This window comes from Dipodomys spectabilis, unplaced genomic scaffold, assembly GCF_019054845.1.
Source record: "Dipodomys spectabilis isolate Male_0828 unplaced genomic scaffold, ASM1905484v1 ptg000163l, whole genome shotgun sequence".
NCBI lineage: Eukaryota > Metazoa > Chordata > Mammalia > Rodentia > Heteromyidae > Dipodomys > Dipodomys spectabilis.
In genome coordinates, this window is record NW_024870840.1 from 7,802,773 (window position 1) to 7,825,328 (window position 22,556).

At 36.8% G+C, this 22,556-nt stretch overlaps 1 protein-coding gene across 2 annotated transcripts in view; it reads right to left on the reverse strand.

Annotated features, from left to right (window-relative positions):
- The window catches only part of Nr2c1 (nuclear receptor subfamily 2 group C member 1), a 40,242-nt gene that overhangs the window by 11,097 nt on the left and 6,589 nt on the right, over positions 1 to 22,556 (reverse strand). For both annotated transcript variants that reach the window (XM_042693328.1, XM_042693329.1), the window contains exons 2-9: positions 21,848 to 21,921; positions 16,627 to 16,857; positions 13,382 to 13,463; positions 12,481 to 12,660; positions 9,817 to 9,964; positions 9,644 to 9,734; positions 5,477 to 5,661; positions 3,569 to 3,734 (exon numbers count right to left, since the gene is read on the reverse strand). In XM_042693328.1, coding sequence (XP_042549262.1) covers positions 3,569 to 3,734; positions 5,477 to 5,661; positions 9,644 to 9,734; positions 9,817 to 9,964; positions 12,481 to 12,660; positions 13,382 to 13,463; positions 16,627 to 16,857; positions 21,848 to 21,901 — 1,137 coding nt within the window. In that variant the 5' untranslated portion in view covers positions 21,902 to 21,921. The remainder of the gene's footprint in view (positions 1 to 3,568; positions 3,735 to 5,476; positions 5,662 to 9,643; positions 9,735 to 9,816; positions 9,965 to 12,480; positions 12,661 to 13,381; positions 13,464 to 16,626; positions 16,858 to 21,847; positions 21,922 to 22,556) is intronic.

Sequence of the window (22,556 nt, forward strand, 5' to 3'; positions counted from 1 at the left end):
AAATAATATAAATAACTGGACCATTCATTCAAAAACTATTTACTTAGAAATCAATGTGAGCACTAAGTGTTATTGTCTCAGTGGGGAAATAAATGAAAACAATATGAAATATAGAAAGGACAAAGAAAGAAAAAGAGACATGTGTGATATGATGGACAATTGAATCAGAATATGAAGGAGCCTAAAAGGTCATGCTATGGAGACTGAACTCACTCCTCTATGGGCAATGAGAGGCTTCAGAAGGTAAGAATATATACTTATATACATTTATTGATTGATTGATTGATTGATTGCCGGTCCTGGGGCTTGAACTCAGGGCCTGTGCTCTGTCCCTGAGCCTCTCTGTGCTCAAGGCTAGTGCTCTACCACTTGAGCCACAGCACCACTCTGGCTTTTTTTGGATAGTTTATGGGAGCTAGAGTCTCACAAATGTTCCTGCCTGGGTTGGCTTTGAAACGTGATCCTCAGATCTCAGCCTCCTGGGTAGCTAGCATTACAGAAATGAGCCACCAGCACCCAGCTATACATTTATTTTTAAGACAGGATATTGCTATGTTGTTCAAGTTGCTCTGAAACTACTGGGCTAAATGACCTTTCTACTTTAGCTTCCTAGGACAACACATACTACATTCATCTTTATTTTAACTTGTTTTGGTGATGATGGGAACCAAACCCAGGACTTTGCACATAAACCACACCCTCAGACTAAGGCTTTTAAATAGTCTAGTAATAAATAAATAAATAGCCAAGAGACAAAATTAGGTTGATTTCTAAGGAATTATCACAGAAGCTAGAAAAGGCAGAGGGGCACAAAGATATTGTTTTAATAAATTCAAAAAATTTTAAAGGCATGAAATATGGTGATAGAAATAAACAGGAAGGGAATAACTCAAATAACAAGGTGGTTAAAATTCAATTATGAAATTATAATAAAATTCAGAAATGAGATTATGGAGCAGGAAAAGGAGGAAGGGAAAGAATGATAAAGGCTCCCAAGTAGCTATGATTCTAAAAGGACTGTGACTCTAATATTGCAATAATAAACACAAAGAAAAGAGCTTTGGAAATTACCTTACTTTTGGCTCATATACTCATTTCAAAATGGATATAACCTTAAGGTAGATAGTAAGAAAGGAAAACAAATTAAAGTGAAATAGATTTATGAACCATACCCCAAACTCAAGTTTAATATAATCTTAAATATTACTTCTATCTTAGATTCTCTGGGAAAATTTCCAGTTACATTATTATTATACTATTTATCCTTAGTACATTTAGCTTGCTTTAAATAAGATATTAAAAATCTGTGAATTTCTTTCTTCAGATACAAAATGAGAATAAAAATTGTAACCTCCCCAAGAGAATGTGGTGATTCTCAAATGAAAGAATGTATGTGAAATGCTGCAAACTCCACTACACATTCCAATGTAATAGAACAATATAATGCTATTGCGCTTAGCAACTAAGATGAGGTAGAGCCATTAAGTACAGAAGAGAGGTTTGAAGTTCAAGACCAGAAAACCTCAGTGAGAGACCTAACCACAAAATTAGTAGGCTCTTGGAACAAAGCAGGGAAATTACTGAAAAATAAAATTTTTTTAGGGCTTTCACACATGGTAGCAAATGCTTTACCATTGATACACCCTGCCTTGAAAAACAGAACTATATCTCACAGGACTATAAATAAGAATCAAGGAAACTATCCTTTTAAGGAAAAAAGAAACTCTATAGAGCATTATAATTCTGAGGACTAGCCAGAGAATAAGTAGTCAAAGATGAAAAGGAAAAATGACAACTTCAAAGGAAAATGGTAATTCTAATTTAATTCATCTGTCAGAAGGACCAAAATCAACTATAAGAAAGCTGAACAACTTTCTAAAGAATCCTTCAGTCCATTTTCCAAGGTTCTCTTCCTACATCTGTCTCATTTTTGTTCTTCCCCCAACTTAAATCTAAAGGCTGAAAAAAGAAACCCAGAATACAAAAGAATGGCTTTCATTTAGAAAAACAAAGAACAACAGGAAAAAATCAATTCTGCCTTTCTCCACCCTACACCATACCTCCTACCATAATCTTTAAGGATGACACTGATTATTCTCATTATTCTTTCAGTACCCACAAAAAAGTAATTTCCCATACAGTTCAGATAAATCAATAATTTCTCCATGAAAGTTATCTTCAGTAAAAATTTACATGAAAATTAATTTTACTGATATATTTAATTTCTATCAAATTGTATTGAAGAAATTACTAAGTTACAATTAGCTTTTTCTGTAGCAATTTCTGAGTTGAAACTTACAAATACAAACACCATCGTAAGCTACATAGACAATGTTAGATTTATTTTTGTGTTCATTATTTCTATCAATAGTATCCATATTTATTTGATAACTATGTTTGGTTCCCAAAGAAATCTATGGAAACATTTTAACCTTTAGTAAAATTCTGAGCAATCATCTCCAGGTGTATGGTAGTGAAGTCTCATCTGCACATAGAATGATATGCTGGATAACGGCATCCACAGCTGACAGAGCGAATATCCAGAATGTTTAGAATAGAGAAGTATGGTCTCAATGTAGGGTCTTAATGTATAGCTCTGGTATGGGCATTATTTGAAAGGTAAGTCAGATATTAGAAAGCGAATTGTTTTAGTCTTCTACATGTATTTTTTTTCTCGTATTCTATACAATACAGAATGTATTTGTGAACTTACTATGCTCTTCTACACTGAGATTTGTAAGAAAAATGTTGCCAAAATGGTTTGTCCTGATATCTTATCAATAAATGTACTGAATAGGGTCTCAACTGCCTTTCGAAGAAAATGAAGTTGGTTTGTCTTTACTGTTTATTACTAGTGGCACTTCCAAGGTTTGTAAGATGCTGATAGATCATTTCACTCCTGGAATTACCAGAATATGAAATTGGACACTAAAATTCTGGATTGAGTTGGGGAAAAGGAGGAATATGTAAGTGGTAGGAGTATAAGCTCAGTGATAAGAGTGCTTGCCTAGCATGCATGAGGCCCTGGCTTTAATCATGAGACACTTAGCTGAACAAATAACAAGCATGCGTTCTCCAAAATGTTTAAGAAATATAAAGTGTTAAAGCCCAAAAGTTTAAAAAGTATTAAATAATTTAAAATATATTATTTATAGCTTCTCATGACAATGCTAAAAGCTAAGGGAGTCACACATAAATAGAGTACTTTGTAATTACTATGGTAAGGTCAAAATATCTGGGTCTTAGATATAGTTTAACACTTCTTTTGTAGTAATAAAGGCAGTCCATTTAAACTTATCATGAATGATTATGCTTAAAATTAAAAGGAAATTGTGTTTACATTAAGTCTCAGAGCCTTAAGCCCACTATTAGCTACTATAATTGACTTATAAACAAGATGCTTTACTAAATCACTAGCTTCTATTGCAGGACATTTATGTCTTAATTTCAATTTTATAACACTACCAGAGGTATTTCTCACTTAAAATGCATAATGAATACACTTTGGTTTTTGAAAGGAAGACAAAAATCAAATGATAAATAAAAAAGTTTAAAAATTATAAAATACCCTGAAAGCTACATGTGAATCGCTGAGAAGTGGTCCTTCTTTTTCGATGTAGTTTATACTCGAATCTCCAGCAATTAGGTGTATGCTTCCTTCCACACCCTCTACTGAGCTCTGACAGGATGTGCTCTCTCCAGGATTCAATGCTTTTGCAAGAGTGTCAAATGCCCTAGAAGGAGATATCAGAAGCTGTGAGCCTAGCCAATCTCCAACAATAAAATAAAAATTTGATACGAAATTCTAGACTTAAATGATTCATTTTTTTGGTCAGTCATGGGGCTTGAACTCAGGGCCTGGGCGCTGTTCCTGAACTATTTTTGCTCAAGGCTAGCACTGTACCACTTTAGCCACAACTCCACTGTTGGTTTTCTGGTGGTTAATTGGAGATGAGTCTCACAGACTTTTCTGTCTGGGCTGGCTTCAAACTGAGATCCTCCTGGCATAAGCCACTAATGCCCAGCAAAAAAAAAATTTTTTTTTTTGGTCCGGTTGTGGGGCCTGAACTCTGGGCCTGGGTGCTGTCCCTCAGCTCTTCAGCTCAAGGCTAGCACTCTACCACTTGAACCACAGCGCCACTTCCGATTTTTTTCTTTTTGCTTATGTGGTGCTGAAGAACTGAACCCAGGGCTTCAGGCATGCAAGGCAAGTGCTCTACCACTGAGCCACCTTCCCAGCCCCCCCAGCAAAAAATTTTTTCACATAAGAAATTCTGTAGCATTGTAAGGCTTAGGCTTGGTCCTGAGCTCCACCAACAAAGAGAAAAAAAAGCTTTAGAAAATAAAACTTTGTTATACTACTGAGTTGTCTAGTTCAATGATTTTTGTGATTATCTTTAAAATCAACAATTAAACTTCATTTGTATGATCTACTATCATAACTACTTAACAAGAAATCATATTTACTATATTGAACACTACACAAAGGTCCTAATTTTATTAAAAAATTCAGAGATAGTCATTCAAAATAGCTTCCACATTTTTCAATAACATAACTTCTAGAGTTCTTTAAAAATCTCACATTGAGCAAAGTACTCATCATGACTCATAAATGCAGTTCATTTAATTTTTTTAAAAAAGTATTTCCTTGTATGATGCTACAGATTGAACCCAAGGACTTGAACCGTTTTTTTGTTTTTTGTTTTGTTGGTCGTGGGGCTTGAACTCTGGGCCTGGGTGCCATTCCTCAGCTCTTCAGCTCAAGGCTACTACTCTACCACTTGAGCCACAGTATCACTTCTGGTTTTCTGAGTGGTTTATTGGAGATAAGTCTCATGGTCTTTCCTGCCCGGGCTGACTTTGAACCTCGATCCTCAGATCTCAGCCTCCTGAGTAGCTAGAATTACAGGCATGAGCCACCAGCGCCTGGCCCCAAGGACTTGAACTTTCTAGGCAAGTGCACCACCACTGAGCTACATCCTCAGCACAGTATACAGTCTTTTACATGATAAAGTATGGGAAGAGGCTAAAGAAATGTGTTTCTACAGATAAAATAAAAAACAGAATGCAGATGGCATTTTCCTCAAGTAACTTAAAGCTGTAATTTAACCAGGTCTCCTATATTTATTTTCATTACTAAAAATTAGAGGTGGAGGGAGAATCAACATGACTAGTAAGAAGCAAATGTTTTGTTCAATGTACACTAAATATTTGAAAAGTCAAATTCAAATTACCATTTAAGAGGAAAAAAATGCTTAAAATCTACGATTATCATTCTAATTTTATGATATTAATTTATTATTTGGAATGTAACCTATTTAACACTCTGTGCTAAATGTAGTTTTTCAGTTAAATCTAACCATTCTTTACATTTTCTAAGTAGAATAGAAATAGTTGCTTTCAGAAACTTCAGTCAATAATAACACACATACATTTCAGTAAAATCTCTTTGGGACAAGGTCAAAAAGAAACTTACCTTGAAACATCACCATTGCTCTGTACTTCCTGGTTAAATTCACACAGAGATGTATCTCCATTGCTTAAGCTGTCCGTCATAGGCATTTCATTACTATCTTGAGAAACTTCTTTGGCTTTTCCAAGATTTGCTAATGATGTGACTACACTAGCCAATGTACTCAAATCGCCCTGGCACGATTCAGCCTTTAGGAAACAAACAAACAAACAAAAAAAGCAATCAGTATATTTTTAAATCTTTAAAATCTAACCCTAAATCATGAAATCAAAAAGAATAACATGTTAAAATAGATTAAACCTAGCAAGTATAATCAAAGAGAGCTAACTTTTAGAAACTTCTTGAGGAAATGTATCAAATTTTTAAAGTTTATATAATACTTCAAACAAAAAACTGCCCTTAATGGCTAATCTATTCATGTTATAGTCTCTTTCACCTTAAAATGATATTTTAAATTACATGATCATCCAAGTTCTTTTTAGCATTCAAATCAATATTATTATTACTTTTAAAACTGTTTGTACAACCTATAAACAAGCATAGAATATAAAGAATCCCAGTGAAAGGAGGGAAAAAGGCAAATGTATTATTAAGCAATCTTTCTAGAATGTAAGTTTTACCAGGCACTGAACTAACTGAAAATGTTAAATATAAATACAAGATGTTATGTTAAAAATGAAAATGAGGTGAGTGTAGTGGCTCATAACTATAATCTTACTTACTTGGAAAATACAGAATAGGAAGATTGTGGCAAAGAAAAATTTGGAGAGACCCAAATCTTAAGAAACAAGCCTAAAAAAAAAACAAAACTACATGCTAAAACAAGGTTTCCCTATCATCCTAGCTATGTGGATGTAGGAGCATATTGGCTCAGACTGCCTAAAAGGTTCCAAGACCTACCTGAAAAAAAAATCTAAAGCAAAAAGGGTTGGGAACATGGGTAGACTGGTATATCACTTACAAGAACAAGATCCTGAGCTATTTGCTCAGTTCACTTTTTCTATTGAAATTGAAAAATATAATTAAAATATTGTTTTTGTTTTGTTTTTTGCAGTACTAGGACTTGAACTCAGGGCCTTTCTAGGCAGGCACTTTAACACTTGAGCTATTTCACCAGCTACTTTTTAATGAGTGAGCGTGTGTATGTGTGTGTGTGTGTGTGTTAGGCAGTCACTTTAACACTTGAGCTATCCCACCAGCTACTTTTTAGTGAGAGAGAGCGTGTGTTTGTGTGTGTGTGTGTGTGTGCGCGCGCACGTGCGTGCGCACACCAGTAATGGATTTTGAACTCAGGGCTTAGGAGCTATACCTGACCTCTTTTGCTAGGCTAGAGCACTACACTTGAGGCCACAGCTGTACTTCCAGCTTTTGGGGTTGTTAACTGGAGATCAGAATCTCATGGACTTTCTTGCTCAAGCTGGCTTGGAGCTGCAATCCTCATACCTCAACCTCCTTAGCCACCAGTGCTCAGCCAGGGTTGGTTGTTGATAGGCTCTCACCTTATTCCCAAGGCAGTCTGGACTGTGATCCTATTTGTGCTTCCCCATGTTTGCAGGGATGACAGGTATGTCACTGCACCTAACCACTATGCTTCACTCATAATTTAGGATGATAAGCATGTTCTAACACACCCTGCCATTGGTTCTGATGGATTCTTGTGAACGTTTTTCCTTTTCAAGACTGGCTTCAAACCAATGACCCTCCTTTCTCAGCCTCTCGAGTACTGGGAATACAGGTGTGAGCCCTTGTGCTGGCAAATAAACATACTTCTTACATGTGAGTGTAAGTAAAGTAGATATTTTTAACTATTTTAATTTTCAACAAAAACTCAAAGCTTATGTATTTTCCAGTTAACAGCATGTCTAACTAGATTTTTAAGCGTTTGCCACTGAAGACTCTTTGTAAAATTGAAAAATTTCACCTTGCAATGTGATAGTTTTGGGGGTCATTAGTTTGCTCTTTTTTGGGGGGGGGTTGAATCAAGGTCCCCAGGAACGTTAAGCATGTATTTTCCCAGGGTTACACTCATAGCACTTAGCATTCTTAGAGTTAATATACAAGAGCAATCATTCTTAGAGACAATTAATGTTGCTGGGTGCCAGTGGCTTACACTTGTAATCCTAGTTACTCAGGAGGCTGAAATCTGAGGATCAAGTTCAAAGCTAGCACAGGGCAGGAAAGTCTGTAAGACTCTTATCTCTAATTAAGTACCAAAAAAGCTAGAGATGGCATTGTGGCTGAAATGGTAGAGCACTAGTCTTGAGTACATAAGCTCAGGACAGCAACCTGGCCCTGAGTTCAAGCCCCAAAATCAGCACCAAAATAAATAAATGTGAGTGTGAGTGTGTATGTGTTTGTTATACAAACATATGCAGTGTTTGGGTAGACATAATTTCTCAACAAAATTCAGTTCTCTTCCTTCCTAAAGCAGATTTAATGCCAATGAAATTTCGATTTTAGTAATCATGCAGAGGAGGCTTAAGTGAGGCCTTATTAATTCCAAATATATAGTAAGAAGCCAAACTGCTTTACTAATTACATGTTGGAAAGGGTGATTACCTAGTATGTGTAAGTACCTGGGTTATGCCTCCAACACGGCACCAAATAAATAAATTTCATGCTAAAGCCTAACTTGTAAAGTACATATTCTTAGTAATTTTATAGATGACAAAAATAAAGTCAAACAATTTGCCCAAGTTCACAGAACAGATGAAGTTATGTTTCCAGACCAAAGTATTCAAAAGAGTCCTAAAATATTAAGAAACAAATATAACCAATGGCAAATATAAGTATCTTCTGGGTTATATAAAACCAGATCCCATTGAAAGAGAACCTGACATCAGATCCTTAAAATTTTGTTCTTGAGGTTTTTGAATGGTACAGAAACTTTACATGCTTGATATAAATATTAAAGAAAAGCTGTTCCAACATAATGTGGGACTTGGAGGTGTGATATAAGAGCTCCTGCAACCTCCTTGCTACTTTTAAGTGAAAGCTCTCACTGGAGTAAACTACAATTTCTCTTTCTTCAAATATTTGAAGTAGTTTTGGCACTAATGAACCTATAGCAGAAAAGAAAAGGACTATGAATAATTTATATTTAACATGGAAATAAACCTGCTACAATTCCAAATATTTGTTAATCTTGAAGCTATACTTGTCTTACAGGAATAGTTGAGCAAATTGTTGTTAATTTTGCTTTGTGTGTGTGTGTTTGTGTATACCAGTCAGTACTAGGACCTTGCTCACAGGATGCATTCTACCATTTGAGCCATGCCTTTTGCCAGTCATTTTTGTGGTTAAATGGAGATAGTATCTCACAGAATTTTCTGCATGGGCTGGCTTGAAACCATGATCCTCCAAATCTTAACTTCCTGAGTAGTTAGCATTATGGGTGTGGGTTGTGAGCTACTGATACCTGGGTATATGTATAGTTTTTTTCTTTTGTGCCAGTACTGGGGCTTGAACTCAAGGCCTATGTGTATTCTGTCTTAACATTCTTGCTCAAAGCTGGTACTCTACCATTCAAGCCCCAGCTCCACCTTTTGGTGGTTAATTGGAAATATGAGCTTCACAGATTTTCTGCCTGGGCTGGCTATGTACAGCAATCCTCAGATCTCAGCATCCCGAGTAGCTAGGATTACAGACATGAGCCACCACCATCGTCCTAATGTGTGTTTTAAAAATAACAATTTGTAATGGAAGTATTTAAGATCAAGTAAATTGACTGAAGTGGTAGAGAGGTAAGAAAATTTCAAAATCTTAAAAGCATAAGGCAAAATTTTAGCTTTAAGTGTTGGGGATATGTAGCTTAGTGGGAGAGTGTTAGGCCCTGGATTCAATCCATAATGCAACCAACATAACAAATTTAGCTTATGTGTGTGTGTTTGTGCATGTGTGTGTGCGTACCAGTACAGTACTAAAGACCTGAACTGTGAACCTTGAGCTCTCACTCAGCTTCTTTCACTCACAGATGCTACCTTACCACTAAGACACAACTCTAGCCAGCTTCGTGCTGATTAATTGGAGCTAACAGTCTTCCAGAGTTATCTACACCAGATGATTTCAAACTTTGATACTCAGATCTCAGTCTCCTGTGTAGTAGGATTAGAAGCATGATCTGGGGCTATCTGGCCAATAATAGCTTTCAATTACACTTAGGAAACCCACTTTATCTGGTGTCATCAGCACAGCTGACTCATCTTTTACTCCAGACTGATGAAGATTCACAAACATTCCTGAATCCAATAATCCTGTTGACCTGTAACAAGGAAACACAAGTTTTAGTATTACTTCCAAGAGGAAGAAAAACTGAAGACTAGACAGTGCGTACTTTACTATACCTTGCTGTTTCACTATCTGTTACAAAAGTTGGAGTTGCAGCTAATGGGCTTCTAAGGTCTTTGCGGATATAGATTTTTTCTGTTGAAGCAGCACAATTAGAAGACTTCTCTCGTGACATTTCAATGGGTTTTCTTTCACACTGAACAGCTACAAAAATGTGTTCAATTATTAGACTACAATACAGAATGTATAGGCAATTATAAAATAGGTCAGAAATAGTGCTAATGGAAAACAATATTATCATACTGAATTCCAAAGATAATAATCAAGAAATGATATACAAGTTCAACAAAAGAACATCACATCTGTAAAACAAACCAATTAATTCACATCTCTCATACTTCCCTATTCCTCTCCAGAGCAGAACCAAAGAGGAACTTTTATTTTTAAACACTCACTCAAGAAGGAGAATTCCTCATCTAGCTCCTCATTTAGGTGGGGGCCAGATTATAGAGCTCAGGCCTATATTCCAAGATACCCAGGAAGCTAAGATTTGAGGATCTCAGTTCACAACTAGCCCAGGAAGACAAATCCAAGACTCTTATCTCCAATTAGCTTGCAAAAAGCTTGAAGTAGAGGTATGGCTCTTGAGCTAAAAAGCTAAACAAGAGTGTGAAGCCCTGAATTCAAGCTCAAGTACTGGTGTGAGCAGATAGATGCATGTACACACAGACACACACAAAGTTCCTAATCTATATGACTTTACACAATGAAAGTTAACCAATTGAAAAGAATACAGGTGAACACATGCAGCAGTGGTACACAACAGACATTATGTCGAAAATGAACTATACAATTTGTGTGCAGGGAAGGGAGGGAAAAACAGAGAGAGCACAAAGAAAGAGGAGACATTATCCAAGAAGAAATGTACTCATTACCTGACTTATGAAATGGTAACCCCCTGTACATCATCTTTATAGTAACAATTAAAAAAAAAAGATTCTGGGGCTGGGAAGGTGGCTCAGTGGTAGAGCGCTTGCCTTGCATGCCTGAGGCCCTGGGTTCGATTCCTCAGCACCACATAAGCAAAAAAGAAAAAAGCCGGAAGTGGTGCTGTGGCTCAAGTGGTAGAGCGCTAGCCTTGAGCTGAAGAGCTGAGGGACAGCGGCCAGGCCCAGAGTTCAGGCCCCTTGACCGGACCAAAAAAAAAAAAGAGAAAAAAAAAGATTCTAAAAACAAAAAGTTCAAAAGTAGATTGAGATTTTTTTTTTTAGTTAAAGGTGGGGAGATTTTTTTTTAATATAATTCAATTGCCTAGGTAATATATATGCATGTAAAACACATATAATTTATATATACAACATGTTAATATTTATAGAAATTTTATTTCATAATACCTAATAAGGTAGTAGTCTTTAAACTCTTTCCGTTTTCAGGTTGTTGTGGGAGAAAGACAATGGCCAGTGCTCAAAGCTAAGTTCTGTCACTCACTAGTTCTATGATCTTGAGCACATTTTTTATTTTTTTTAATTTTATTTATTTATTTATTTGTCAGTCATGGGGCCTGGGCGCTGTCCCTCAGCTCTTCAGCTCAAGGCTAGTACTCTACCACTTGAGCCACAGCGCCACTTCCAGCTTTTTCTGCTTATGTAGTGCTGAAGAATCAAACTCAGGGCCTCATGCATGCAAGGGAAGCACTCTACGACTGAGCAACCTTCCCAGTCCCTGTTTTTAATTATATTTTTATCAAACTGGGTGCCAGTGGCTCACGCCTGTAATACTAGCTAGTTAGGGGGCTGAGATCTGAGGATCGCCATTCAAAGCCAGCTGGGGCAGAAAAGTACCCCTGAGACTCTGATCTCTAATTAACCACTCAAAAAAACCCAGGAGTGGTGCTGTGGCTCAAGTGGTACAGCGCTAGTCTTGAGCACAGAGAGGCTCAGGGACAGCGCCTAGGCACTGAGTTCAAGCTCCACAACTGACAAAAATAAATAATAGGGGCTGGGAAGGTGGCTCAGTGGTAGAGCGTTTGCCTTGCATGCCTGAGGCCCTGGGTTCAATTCCTCAGCACCACATAAGCAAAAAGAAAAAAGCCGGAAGTGGCGCTGTGGCTCAAGTGGTAGAGCGCTAGCCTTGAGCTGAGGAGCTGAGGGACAGCGCCTAGGCCCAGAGTTCAGGCCCCATGACCGGACCCAAATAAATAAATAAATAAATAAATAAATAATATTTTTTATCACCTTTAAGTGGTTATAAAAAGGGGCTACCATTTAACAAGTCAGCTTATCAATACAATGCATCTTGACTGAACCTTGGGCAAATTTTCAACCTCTGTTTACTTGAATGTAAAAGTGATAACTCCAACATTGCTTCAGAGAACTGCTTTACGAGTCAGTTCATAATCTGTAAGCACAGCCTGACATACTGAATGTACTATCAATTCTGGCCTTTTCCATCTTATGAATTAAATATCTCAACCACAAAACAAACTTATCTATTAACTTATGCTTTTTCTGGTGCTATTTTCAAAGTGTAAATGCATGCTTGTTACACACATTCAAAACCATTCGTTGAGAAAATACAGATATATGTATTCTTATATTTTAATTGGAAAACTGTATGTTAAAAAGCACGTATAGTTAACATATCTTAATGTGCTAATCCAAATAAACTTCTAGTTTAAAGAAATCCTTATAAGTCTTTTCTCTTTTAAAGTTAACACTTACAGTCTTGTCTCATTCCAAATGCAATACATCTCTGTAACCGGCAGTACTGACAGCGGTTTCGATGGTGCTTATTAATGACACAGTCCTTTGATCCTCGACATGAATACACTAAATTTTTTCGAATGCTTCTTTTAAAAAATCCTTTGCAGCCTTCACAAGTTACTGCCCCATAATGACGCCCTAGAAATAAAATGTTTAAGAGAGTATAAAAGACATATTACAGAAAAGATATGAAATACTATTTTCTCTCATCTATTTGGCAAGGAATAAAATCACCCTAAATCTTATCATTTCACAGCAACAAAATGAAATGAGCTTTTAAAAAACTATACTATATTACACTGAGCCTTGTGATACACATGAGCACACACGAGTGTAGATTTCTGGTATGAATTAACAATCGTCAGATCTAAAGTCTCTTTACTTCAGCACTAAAAAGAAATAGGTTTTGAAAAATCACCTGTTCAGTTATGCAGTGCACTGAATGTCAGTTAACTAAAGCCTTTTCCACTTCAGTAATTCCAACTACACTGTATTTCTGGAACAAGCCTCAAAAATTAAAAACCTTAATATACTATTAAGGGTACTAATTTTTAAATGATTCCTTTGAGCTATTTTCTAATTTTTACATTCAAAAAATTTCTATATCTTTACTTCCACAAAGTGAAACTTTTCATACCACATTAACATATTCACAGTATGCTGTTACAAGTCAAATTAAACTTTATTTAAGTAAAAAAATGATGAATAAGAAAGTTTAGAGAAAAATTAAATTTGATAAGTTTTTGGGTATGAGCCATAAAAATGACATGTTCCTTTATTTTTCTTTTCATTTTTACAGGAAACATAGTAGAGTGATAATAATTTAAGTAACACACACCAAAGTTATTTTTAATGTTACCTGATGCTCTGTCTCCACATACTACACAAAGTTCAAAAGTCTTATTTGGTCCTTGGTCTGGAGAAGAATTATCTGTTAAGAGCTTTATTTAAAAAAAAAAAAAGTTACTACTCAGTAACATTCTCATTTTGTTAAAAAAAAATGAAAGTTCACTTTAGTTTTTCACTTTATCTTGTTATTAAACTGTATATTCTATTATTAATTTAACTAATCTTAATTTTCTTGACAAAACTAAATTATAACATGCAGACATTACTGATTTTTGATTTGCTCCATAACAATAACATTAAGAAATCAAACTGTTTTCGGTGGGAAAACAGAAACAGGCTCTACAACAAAGCCAAGCAAGCACAAGGTTCTCAGCCCCAAACTCAGTACCAGCAACAAATAAATACATTTAAAAAATATGAAAGAGAAAGCTGGGTGCCAGTGGCTCATGTCTGTAATCCTAGCTACTCAGGAGGCTGAGATATGAGGTTTGCAGTTCAAAGCCAGCCTGGGCAGGAAAGTCCGTGAAACCCTTATCTCCAACTAACCACCAGAAAACCGGAAGTGGTGCGGTAGCTCAAGTGGTACAGCGCTCGCCTTGAGCTGAAGAGCTGAGGGGCAGCGCTCAGGCCGAGTTCAAGCCCCACGACCGACAAAAAAAAAAAAAAGAAAAGAGAGAGAGAAGGAGAAAGACCCTATTGCTCTATTTTGAGGTGGCTGCTAGAGGAGATTGCACCAACAAGAAGTGTTAAAAGAGAATAAATATGGTTGAAGTTGTTTGTATCTATGAAAACAGAATGGTGAAACCTATTGAAAGTGTTTTAGGAAGGGGGAAGGAGAAAAGGGAAAGTGATTAGGGAGGGGGTATGACTGATTGTAGTGTGCATGAAAACATCCGAATGAAATCCTGCAGTATAACAAATGTATGCTAGAAACAAACAAAATCTACAACAGCAAAAGGCCTATAATCTTAGCTACTCAGAAGGCTGACACATGAGGATCAAGGTTTGGAGCCACCACTGGCAAGAAAGTCCAAATGATTCTTATCTCCAATTAACCACCAAAATACCCTAAGCAGAGACTGGCTCAAGTGACAGAGCAACAACCTTGAGTAAAAAAGCTAAGGGGCAGTGCCCAGGCCTTGAGTCTAAGCCCCAGTACTGGCACCAACAAACAAAAACAAAAAAAAATACTTAACTGTTCAATACACAAATACATGAGCATTTTTTTCTTTTTTAAAATTTTAGCCTTTGTGTTCCATGCTAGTACTCTACTTGTGCCACAGCTCAACTTCTAGCTTTTTGGTGGTTAATTGGAGATAGAAATAGTTTCAGACTTTCCTGCCAGGGCTAACTTCAAACTATGATCTTCAAGTCTTAGCCTCCTGAGCAGCTAGGATGAATCACTGATGCTCAGCCTATGAGTAACTGTATCTCATTCGTATGTACTAATAGTACATGAAATATGTAAAATTATTGCAGTTGTATTATGACATTAATTTGAATTCAGAACCTTCCCACATGGAATGATATAGGAAAAGTTTATAATAACCTAAAAAGATATATCTAGACTTTATTCATTGAAAGGCATTGGTGCAATCAATTCTAATTATGTGACTACAACTGCTCTACAAAGGTTCAGACTTTACATCAGTGAGTTAAAATCCAAGCTGTGTGTACAGTGAGAGCATGTGTTCTGCACTCATCAAAAAGGAAGCATGTAATGGAGCAGAAGTGAGGTGAGGCGGGGTGGCCATGAGCAAATTAGTACGCCTGTTAAGCTACAAGAGGAGCTCATCAATAGGTTCCTGGAAAAGGACGCTGGCAAAAGAACACTGTTCTTTTGGGTTTTTTTAGATTTATCTCTCCATCTTTCCTTTTAACCTTTTTAAATGTAAACAAATCCATCCTTAAATTAAAAAAAAAGTGTGGCATTTAATAACCTCTCTTTCCCCCTTAATTAAACAAAAACAAACACCTTGCTCTACCAATCTTTAAAAATTTTTTTATTTTTATTATTATTATTTTTATTTAGTTAGGTTTTTTTTGGGTCAGTCGTGGGGCCTGAACTCTGGACCTGGGCGCTGTCCCTCAGCTTTTCAGCTCAAGGCAAGCGCTCTACCACTGAGCCACCTTCCCAGCCCCATAAATAAAAGATTTTTTTTTTTTATTGTGAAAATACCATATAGAGGGGTTACAATTACATGGGCAAGATAATGAGCACATTTCTTATCAAGCATGCCTCCTCCTTTGTTTCCCTTTCCCATCTCCCCCCCCCCCAAAAGATTTTTTAAATGACTTTCCCCCTACTACTTAATATATAGCCTCATTCTTTCCTAAATTATCACAGTTTTCAATAAGCACTTAAAAAACATTTTTTATCAATGTATGTATTGCTCCTTTTCTTACTAGCTTACCAATGAAACTGATGCTAATCGTTTGCTTACTATTATTCTTAATAATAGAAGAGACACGGAAAGGGTAGAGGTCGTGATCATATCCTAAGATCATTAGACCAGAAACTACATCTTCTTAGACCAGGGAAATGTCACCAAACAGTTCCCAAACATGGAACCCCAAAAATATCCCCCAAAACTTCTCGGTAGGCAAACTTATAAGGTATTATATATATATTCAATTACAGAAGCTGGCAGTAAAAATATCTATATAGCCACGGTATGTGGTATACAAAAATAAAGCACTGTTGTGCATTCTAGAAAAAGTTAAATAGAGGTAGTGTTGATCTATATGCTAAGTTCCAGTGTAGAGCCAACCAAGGTAGACTGAAAGCTATATTAATGAAGGTGTAGATGACAACAGAGGAGGCACATTGCTAGAGTTGGCAGATATGATTCTAAATTCTTGATTTGGTAGCTTCCTACACATGGCACAGTACGTTGATTCTAAAACCTGCAGCTATAGAAGCTGCTCTTGATTTGACAGTTTCCCAACTGTGAAGTTTTACAGCAGACTTAACAGTTATTCTTGGGAACCTGGCCCAGAGCTTTCTACAGCCTTCGGTAAATCCTTTCCAGGCCAAATTAACCAGAGTGGATCTTACTAACAAAACAAAGAATCCCTCAAAATACATTGTTGTGAGAATAAGAAGGAACCAGCTCATACGAAAGGGCAGCCTGCACAGACTCCTTTACATTTACTTTTTCTACTGAAAATGGATATGTATAAAGTCTTAATGGCATGACTTAATATTTTTTTTTTGCAAGCACAAAGGAAAAAGACATTTCTATAGTTATTTACCTGAAGTTGAGGTGTAGACAGATCAGGAGTTGTAAAAAACAACTGGTTGACACCTCCTGCATCTGGAGCTGTGAGGAAGACTTTTCCAGGAGTAGCATCCTGCCTGGCCAGAATGACCTTGCTTGGAGCAGAACCGTCATGGTTGGTCAGAATGAACTGCTTGCCCTGGGTATTATGATCAAGTGCTGTCACAATCTGGATTTTCTGCCCAGTTTGCTGCTCTGTAACAATCTAACACAGTCATGTCATATTAGTAATAAACAACTCAATCTTTGTTCTTCTTTTCTGACATCTTCAGGCAAACCGCCATCAGTTACACATACCTTTTAACTTGGCAAACATTACTTCCATGAAATTCTGTTTGATAGGAATAAATGTGCAAACAAAAGGTGCAATGGGGGGCTGGGAAGGTGGCTCAGTGGTAGAGTGCTTGCCTTGCACGTATGAGTTCTTGGGTTCAATTCCTCAGCACCACATAAGCAGAAAAAGCCGAAATTATATGGTATTTTCACAATTAAAAAAAAGAAAAAGAAAAAAAAGAAAAATAGAAGAACGAAGACCAAAAAAAAGCCGGAAGTGGTGCTGCGGCTCAAGTGGTAGAGAGCTAGCCTTGAGCTGAAGAGCTGAGGGACAGAGCCCAGGCCCAGAGTTCAAGCCCCATGACTGACATTAAAAAAAAAAAGTGCAATGGTAACACTATTTGAACTCTGTTTTAATTGTTCTTTCCTTTTCTGTTTCACCTTTCACTCAGACAAACAAATTTGTTGTTTTAGTTTCTGGGACACAGCAGTAAACACTACAAAATCTTTGGTCTCCTAAAGCTTTTATTTTAGTGGGGAGAGACATAAAATAATCAAATAGGTATGCTGTAGGTATTCTCAATGTTGTGGAGAAAATCAAAACAAAGTAAGTAGAGAAAGAATGCATCCTGAGGGAAAATCACATATGGAGACAGTTTTTGTCTAGTACATGAGTAAAACAGAAGACAAGGATTAGAGTGGAAGATGGGATCTAAGCACTAGCAGGGCCAGACTATCTGATACTTCAAGGGCACCACACAAGTCTGGATTTCCTACTGCTGAAATGGAAGGACAGTGGTGGAGTTGGAACAGGAAGTGGCAAGGTCTTTTATAACTCATTCACTCACACACACACACACACACAGACACACACACACACACATACAGATAATGGCTGGGAATAGGGTGGTAGCTATGTAGGAATTGAAAAGCACTAGATTTGAGATATTTTTTGAAAACACAATACTTAAAGCATTCTCTAATAAAGAAGTAAGTTTTGTAGACAGTTCTCAGGTCACAGGACCTTTTAACACTGTAAAAATTTACTGAGGGTATAAAAGATTTTTGTTTATGTGGGTTACAGTAACTATTACAAATATGCTAATATTTTCAAAGAGGAATTTTAAAAAATACTTAATTCATTAAATAGCAGCTCACTGAAGATACTTTTTTCTTTTTTGCAATATTGGGCAATCAGGGCCTCATGGTTGCTAGAAAAGTGCCTAAAACAATGTTCCTCTCTCTTTTTGTTTTAGATTATTTTTCCAGATATGTTCTCACAATTTTCTCTGCCCTCCCAGTAGCTGGGATTATATATATGTACCACTACCCCCAGATTAAAGTTTTGTTTTGTTGTTTGGTTCTTTTTTTTTTTTTTTTGGTCGTGAGGCTTGAACTCTGGGCCTGGGCTCTGTCTCTTGGCTCTTCAGCTCAAGGGAAGCACTCTACCATTTGAGCCATAGCGCCACTCCTGTTGTTGTTTTTGAGACAGTGTTTTGCTAACTTTATTGGCTGAGCTGGCCTTAAAACTGCAATCTCCTTTCTCCCAAGTATCTTGGATTACAGGTCTGAATCACCACACCACCCTCCCCCCAAAAATAACATTTTCAAGGAAAATAAAAGTTTATTTCCAAACAAAAAATTCAGTTGAATGAATGGTGATATGCTACCACTTTGCAAATTATTTTAGTGTTTAATTTAGAAGAGGTTAGAATTTCATATCTGCTTCTTCTTTCAAATATGTTAGGATATGTTGTTTTAGTTAAAATTTATAAAGAAAATCTGGCCTCACATTTATTGTGCGAAAGGAAGCAGGGTATTTTAAATGACTTTTCAAATTATGGAAATTGTTCTTTGATACTATGAGAAAACTTGACAAGTTGTAGCTTTTCAAAGGTTAATTGCAATGTGGAATCAGAAGCTATATTAAAATCCATTGCTCTCTTCTGCAATTTGAATGGATCCTTTACTCATGTATGATTTTGTAATACCATGCGTTGACAATTAAGAAAACATGGTTCATTGAATTATGCACACTTTTCTTTTTGGCCTGCACTGGGGCTTGAACTCTGCTTCGAGCTCTCACTTGGCTTCTTTGTTCATGGTTTTAGCCCTACTACTTGGGCTTCCACTTCCAGCTTTTTGCTAGTTACTTGGAGAAAAAGTCTCATAGGTTTGCCTGCATAGGCTGGATCTGAATGGTGATTCTCAAATCTCAGCCTCTTGATAGCTAGCCAGGATTATAAACAGGAGCCACCAGTGTCTGACTTATGTGCACCTTTTAAATGTTGATACATTTCAAATTACAGTATCATCATATCATGTAGCTCGTGTGGACCAAAAGGAGAAAGGGAAATAATGTTTTAATATTATTTAGAAAAGTACTGTTAAAGCTGGGCATGGTGACACAAGTTTGTAATCTCATCACACAAAAGGCTGAGTCAATGCATGGTACAAGTGGTTCATATCTACAATCCTAGCTACTCAGATGGAAAATTTCTGGAAGACCATGGTTCAAAGCCTGTTCAGACAGAAATTTTCATGAGATTCCATCTCCAAAATAACAGCAAAAGGGCAGGTTGGGGCTTCTACCCAAAATATTACAAATCAGGATAAAGACACCTGCATGTCCACATTCATTGTTGTAGTACTCACAATAGCCTAGTTTACAGAAACAGCCCAGATACCTTACACAGATGAGTAAATCAAGAAAATGTGGTACATAAATACAATAGAACTTTATTCACCTATCAGAAATAATATTATGTAATTTGTAGGGAAATGGATGGACCTGCAACAAAATACGTTAAGTAAGTCAGGCTCAGAGAGACAAATGCACATACTATCCCTCTTATGTGAAAGTTAGAGGGACTAAAACATAAACATAGATGATAATACATATGTACAAACTGACAAAAGGGGAGGAGTCCAACATCCTTTGAACAAGAAACAAACTGTTTAATAGAATATTTATATATCAGGAAGTGGAACAAGGTTTGGGAGAAGGAGAGTACTAAGACGGTGGCACAGGAATGGAGAGAGGAATGGTGAGTAAATGCAGTCATTACATTCAGTGTACATTATGAAAGTTGAACTACGCAACTAGAGGGGAAGGGTTGAGAGGAACTGGAGAAGAATAATGGAAGGAGTGACACTGATGTATTGTACTCATAACTTGACTTATGGAATTCAAATACTTAATAATAATAAATCAGTTTTTTAGAAAAAGCACCAGGTTAGAGACAAGTAGTAAAATGACAGCCTATCAAGGAAAACAAGCAAGTGTGAGGAAAGCCTTGAGTTCAAACTCTGGAACCTGAAAAAAAAATCTAAGGTAACAGGATCTCCAGTTTAAGGCTAGCATTAGCTATATAGCAAGACCCTGTCTCTTAAAAAAATCTAGAAACTTCTATCATATCATAGTTTCATAGTTCCTTAATGTTAGAATATGGCCCCTTTGCAACAAAGCAAATCTGTCAGGGTATTTCCATTGTAGCATTTATAGACCAGATACAGCCCTTGTACTAACAGAAATACCTCTAAGTTTGAAGAAGCCAGTGTGGACTAGGGATAGATATGAAGAAACAATAAATGTGTCTTATGAAGCCATTATAAACATTTTTATAGGGCTGGGAAAGTGGCTCAGTGGTAGAGCGCTTGCCTTGCATGCATGAGGCCCTGGGTTCGATTCCTCAGCACCACATAAGCAAAAAGAAAAAAGCCAGAAGTGGCACTGTGGCTCAAGTGGTAGAGTGCTAGCCTTGAGCTGAAGAGCTGAGGGACAGCGCCCAGGCCCAGGGTTCAGGCCCCACGACTGGACTCCCTCCCCCCCCCAAAAAAATATATATTTAAATATATTTTGCTAGTCTTATTTCTATCTAATTTCTCAAGTCAGTCTTATCTGTGTTTTTGTTTTGGACAGGGTCTTAACCATGTAGCCCAGACAGGTCTCAAACTCATGTTTCTCCTGCCTCTGCCTCTTGGGTGCTAGAATTACAGGCATATGCTACCAAGTCAGTCATTTTTTAGTAAGCACTACGTCACATGGAGGCTTTAGTATAATTTTAGAATATATTTCATTATCAATATTAACATTAGCATACAACCTTTATGAAGTAGTTAAATCTCATCAACATCAGTATTATGTAATATTGTAGTATGGTTATGGTATAATTTATCTGCACTGTAAAAAAATCATTTGTTTTCTCTTTTTAACCTATCTACCCTTGTCTCTCTATTAGTTATAATTAAGGACAGATTTTGGGACAATTGGCTATGACTTGGTTACTTTGGACCACTTTCACTGGAGACAAGGCCAGTCGTACACTGTATCACCTCTTAGGCTAGTACTGAGACTAGAGACTAGTTTTTATTGGGTGCTGTCTTATAGCAAAACCTTTCTCCTCTAGGAAGGACACAAATAGTCAAAGGTCACAATAGTAAACAGTTTTTTGAGTCCTAACGTGCTCCCAATTCATTATTCTACTCAGTTAAAAAATAATATCAACTGTGGGGTTAACAAGCCAAAAACTGTGAATAGAAACAACTACAACAATAATAAAATATATCCTAGCATAGGTATCTTTTGCTAAAGAGTAGGACATAATCATTTTAAAAACAAACTTACCTGTATGAAATGAAGTATCAAGACTGACCTTCAAAAACATTTCATCCCCTTCAAAAAACATTCCTTGGTCAGTCCTAACTCTATTATAGTTCTTTTTTTCTTTGCACACTAGCATCCAATACTATTAACAATCACATATTCTATTTTAATTGATTATTTAATTAGCTCTCACTACATAAAAAACATGTGAAGGCTAGGGATAGCTTTCTGTTGCACCTGCAGTGGCTAGCATGCATGTTTAGCACAAGTAACAGAAGTTTGATAGGTCAGCAAATTAAATATAAAGTAGACATACCTCACCCATCTGTTGTTCAATAATCTGATGTGCAATTTCTTCTATGGTGGCCATGATCTATTTGTTAAAATGTCCTGTGAAAGATAAAAATGTGGCTTTTTACAATTACATACATTAAAAGTATTTATTAGAGTATTTGACAGTAAATTTATGGAGCTTGAACTTGGGCCCAGGCACCGTTCCTGTGCTCTTTTTGCTAGCAACACACACACACACACACACACACACACACACACACACACACACACACACACACACACACACACACACACACACACACACACACACACACACACACACACACACACACACACACACACACACACACACACACACACACACACACTAGCACTATACCTTTGGGCCACAGCTCCACTTCCAGTTTTTAGAGTTGTTAATTAGAGATAAGGCACCGTTCCTGTGCTCTTTTTGCTAGCACCACTCTCTCTCTCTCTCTCTCTCTCTCTCTCTCTCTCTCTCCTCTCTCTCTCTCTCTCTCTCGCACTATACCTTTCGGCCACAGCTCCACTTCCAGTTTTTAGAGTTGTTAATTAGAGATAAGAGTCTCATGGGGACTTTTCTGCCTGAGTTGGCTTCGAACCACAAATCTCAGTCTCCTGAGTAACTATGATTACATGTATGAACCACCAATACCTGGCTTATGATGACTTTCTTGAAAACAACGGCAGTTAGAGTAGGAAGTGGTAAA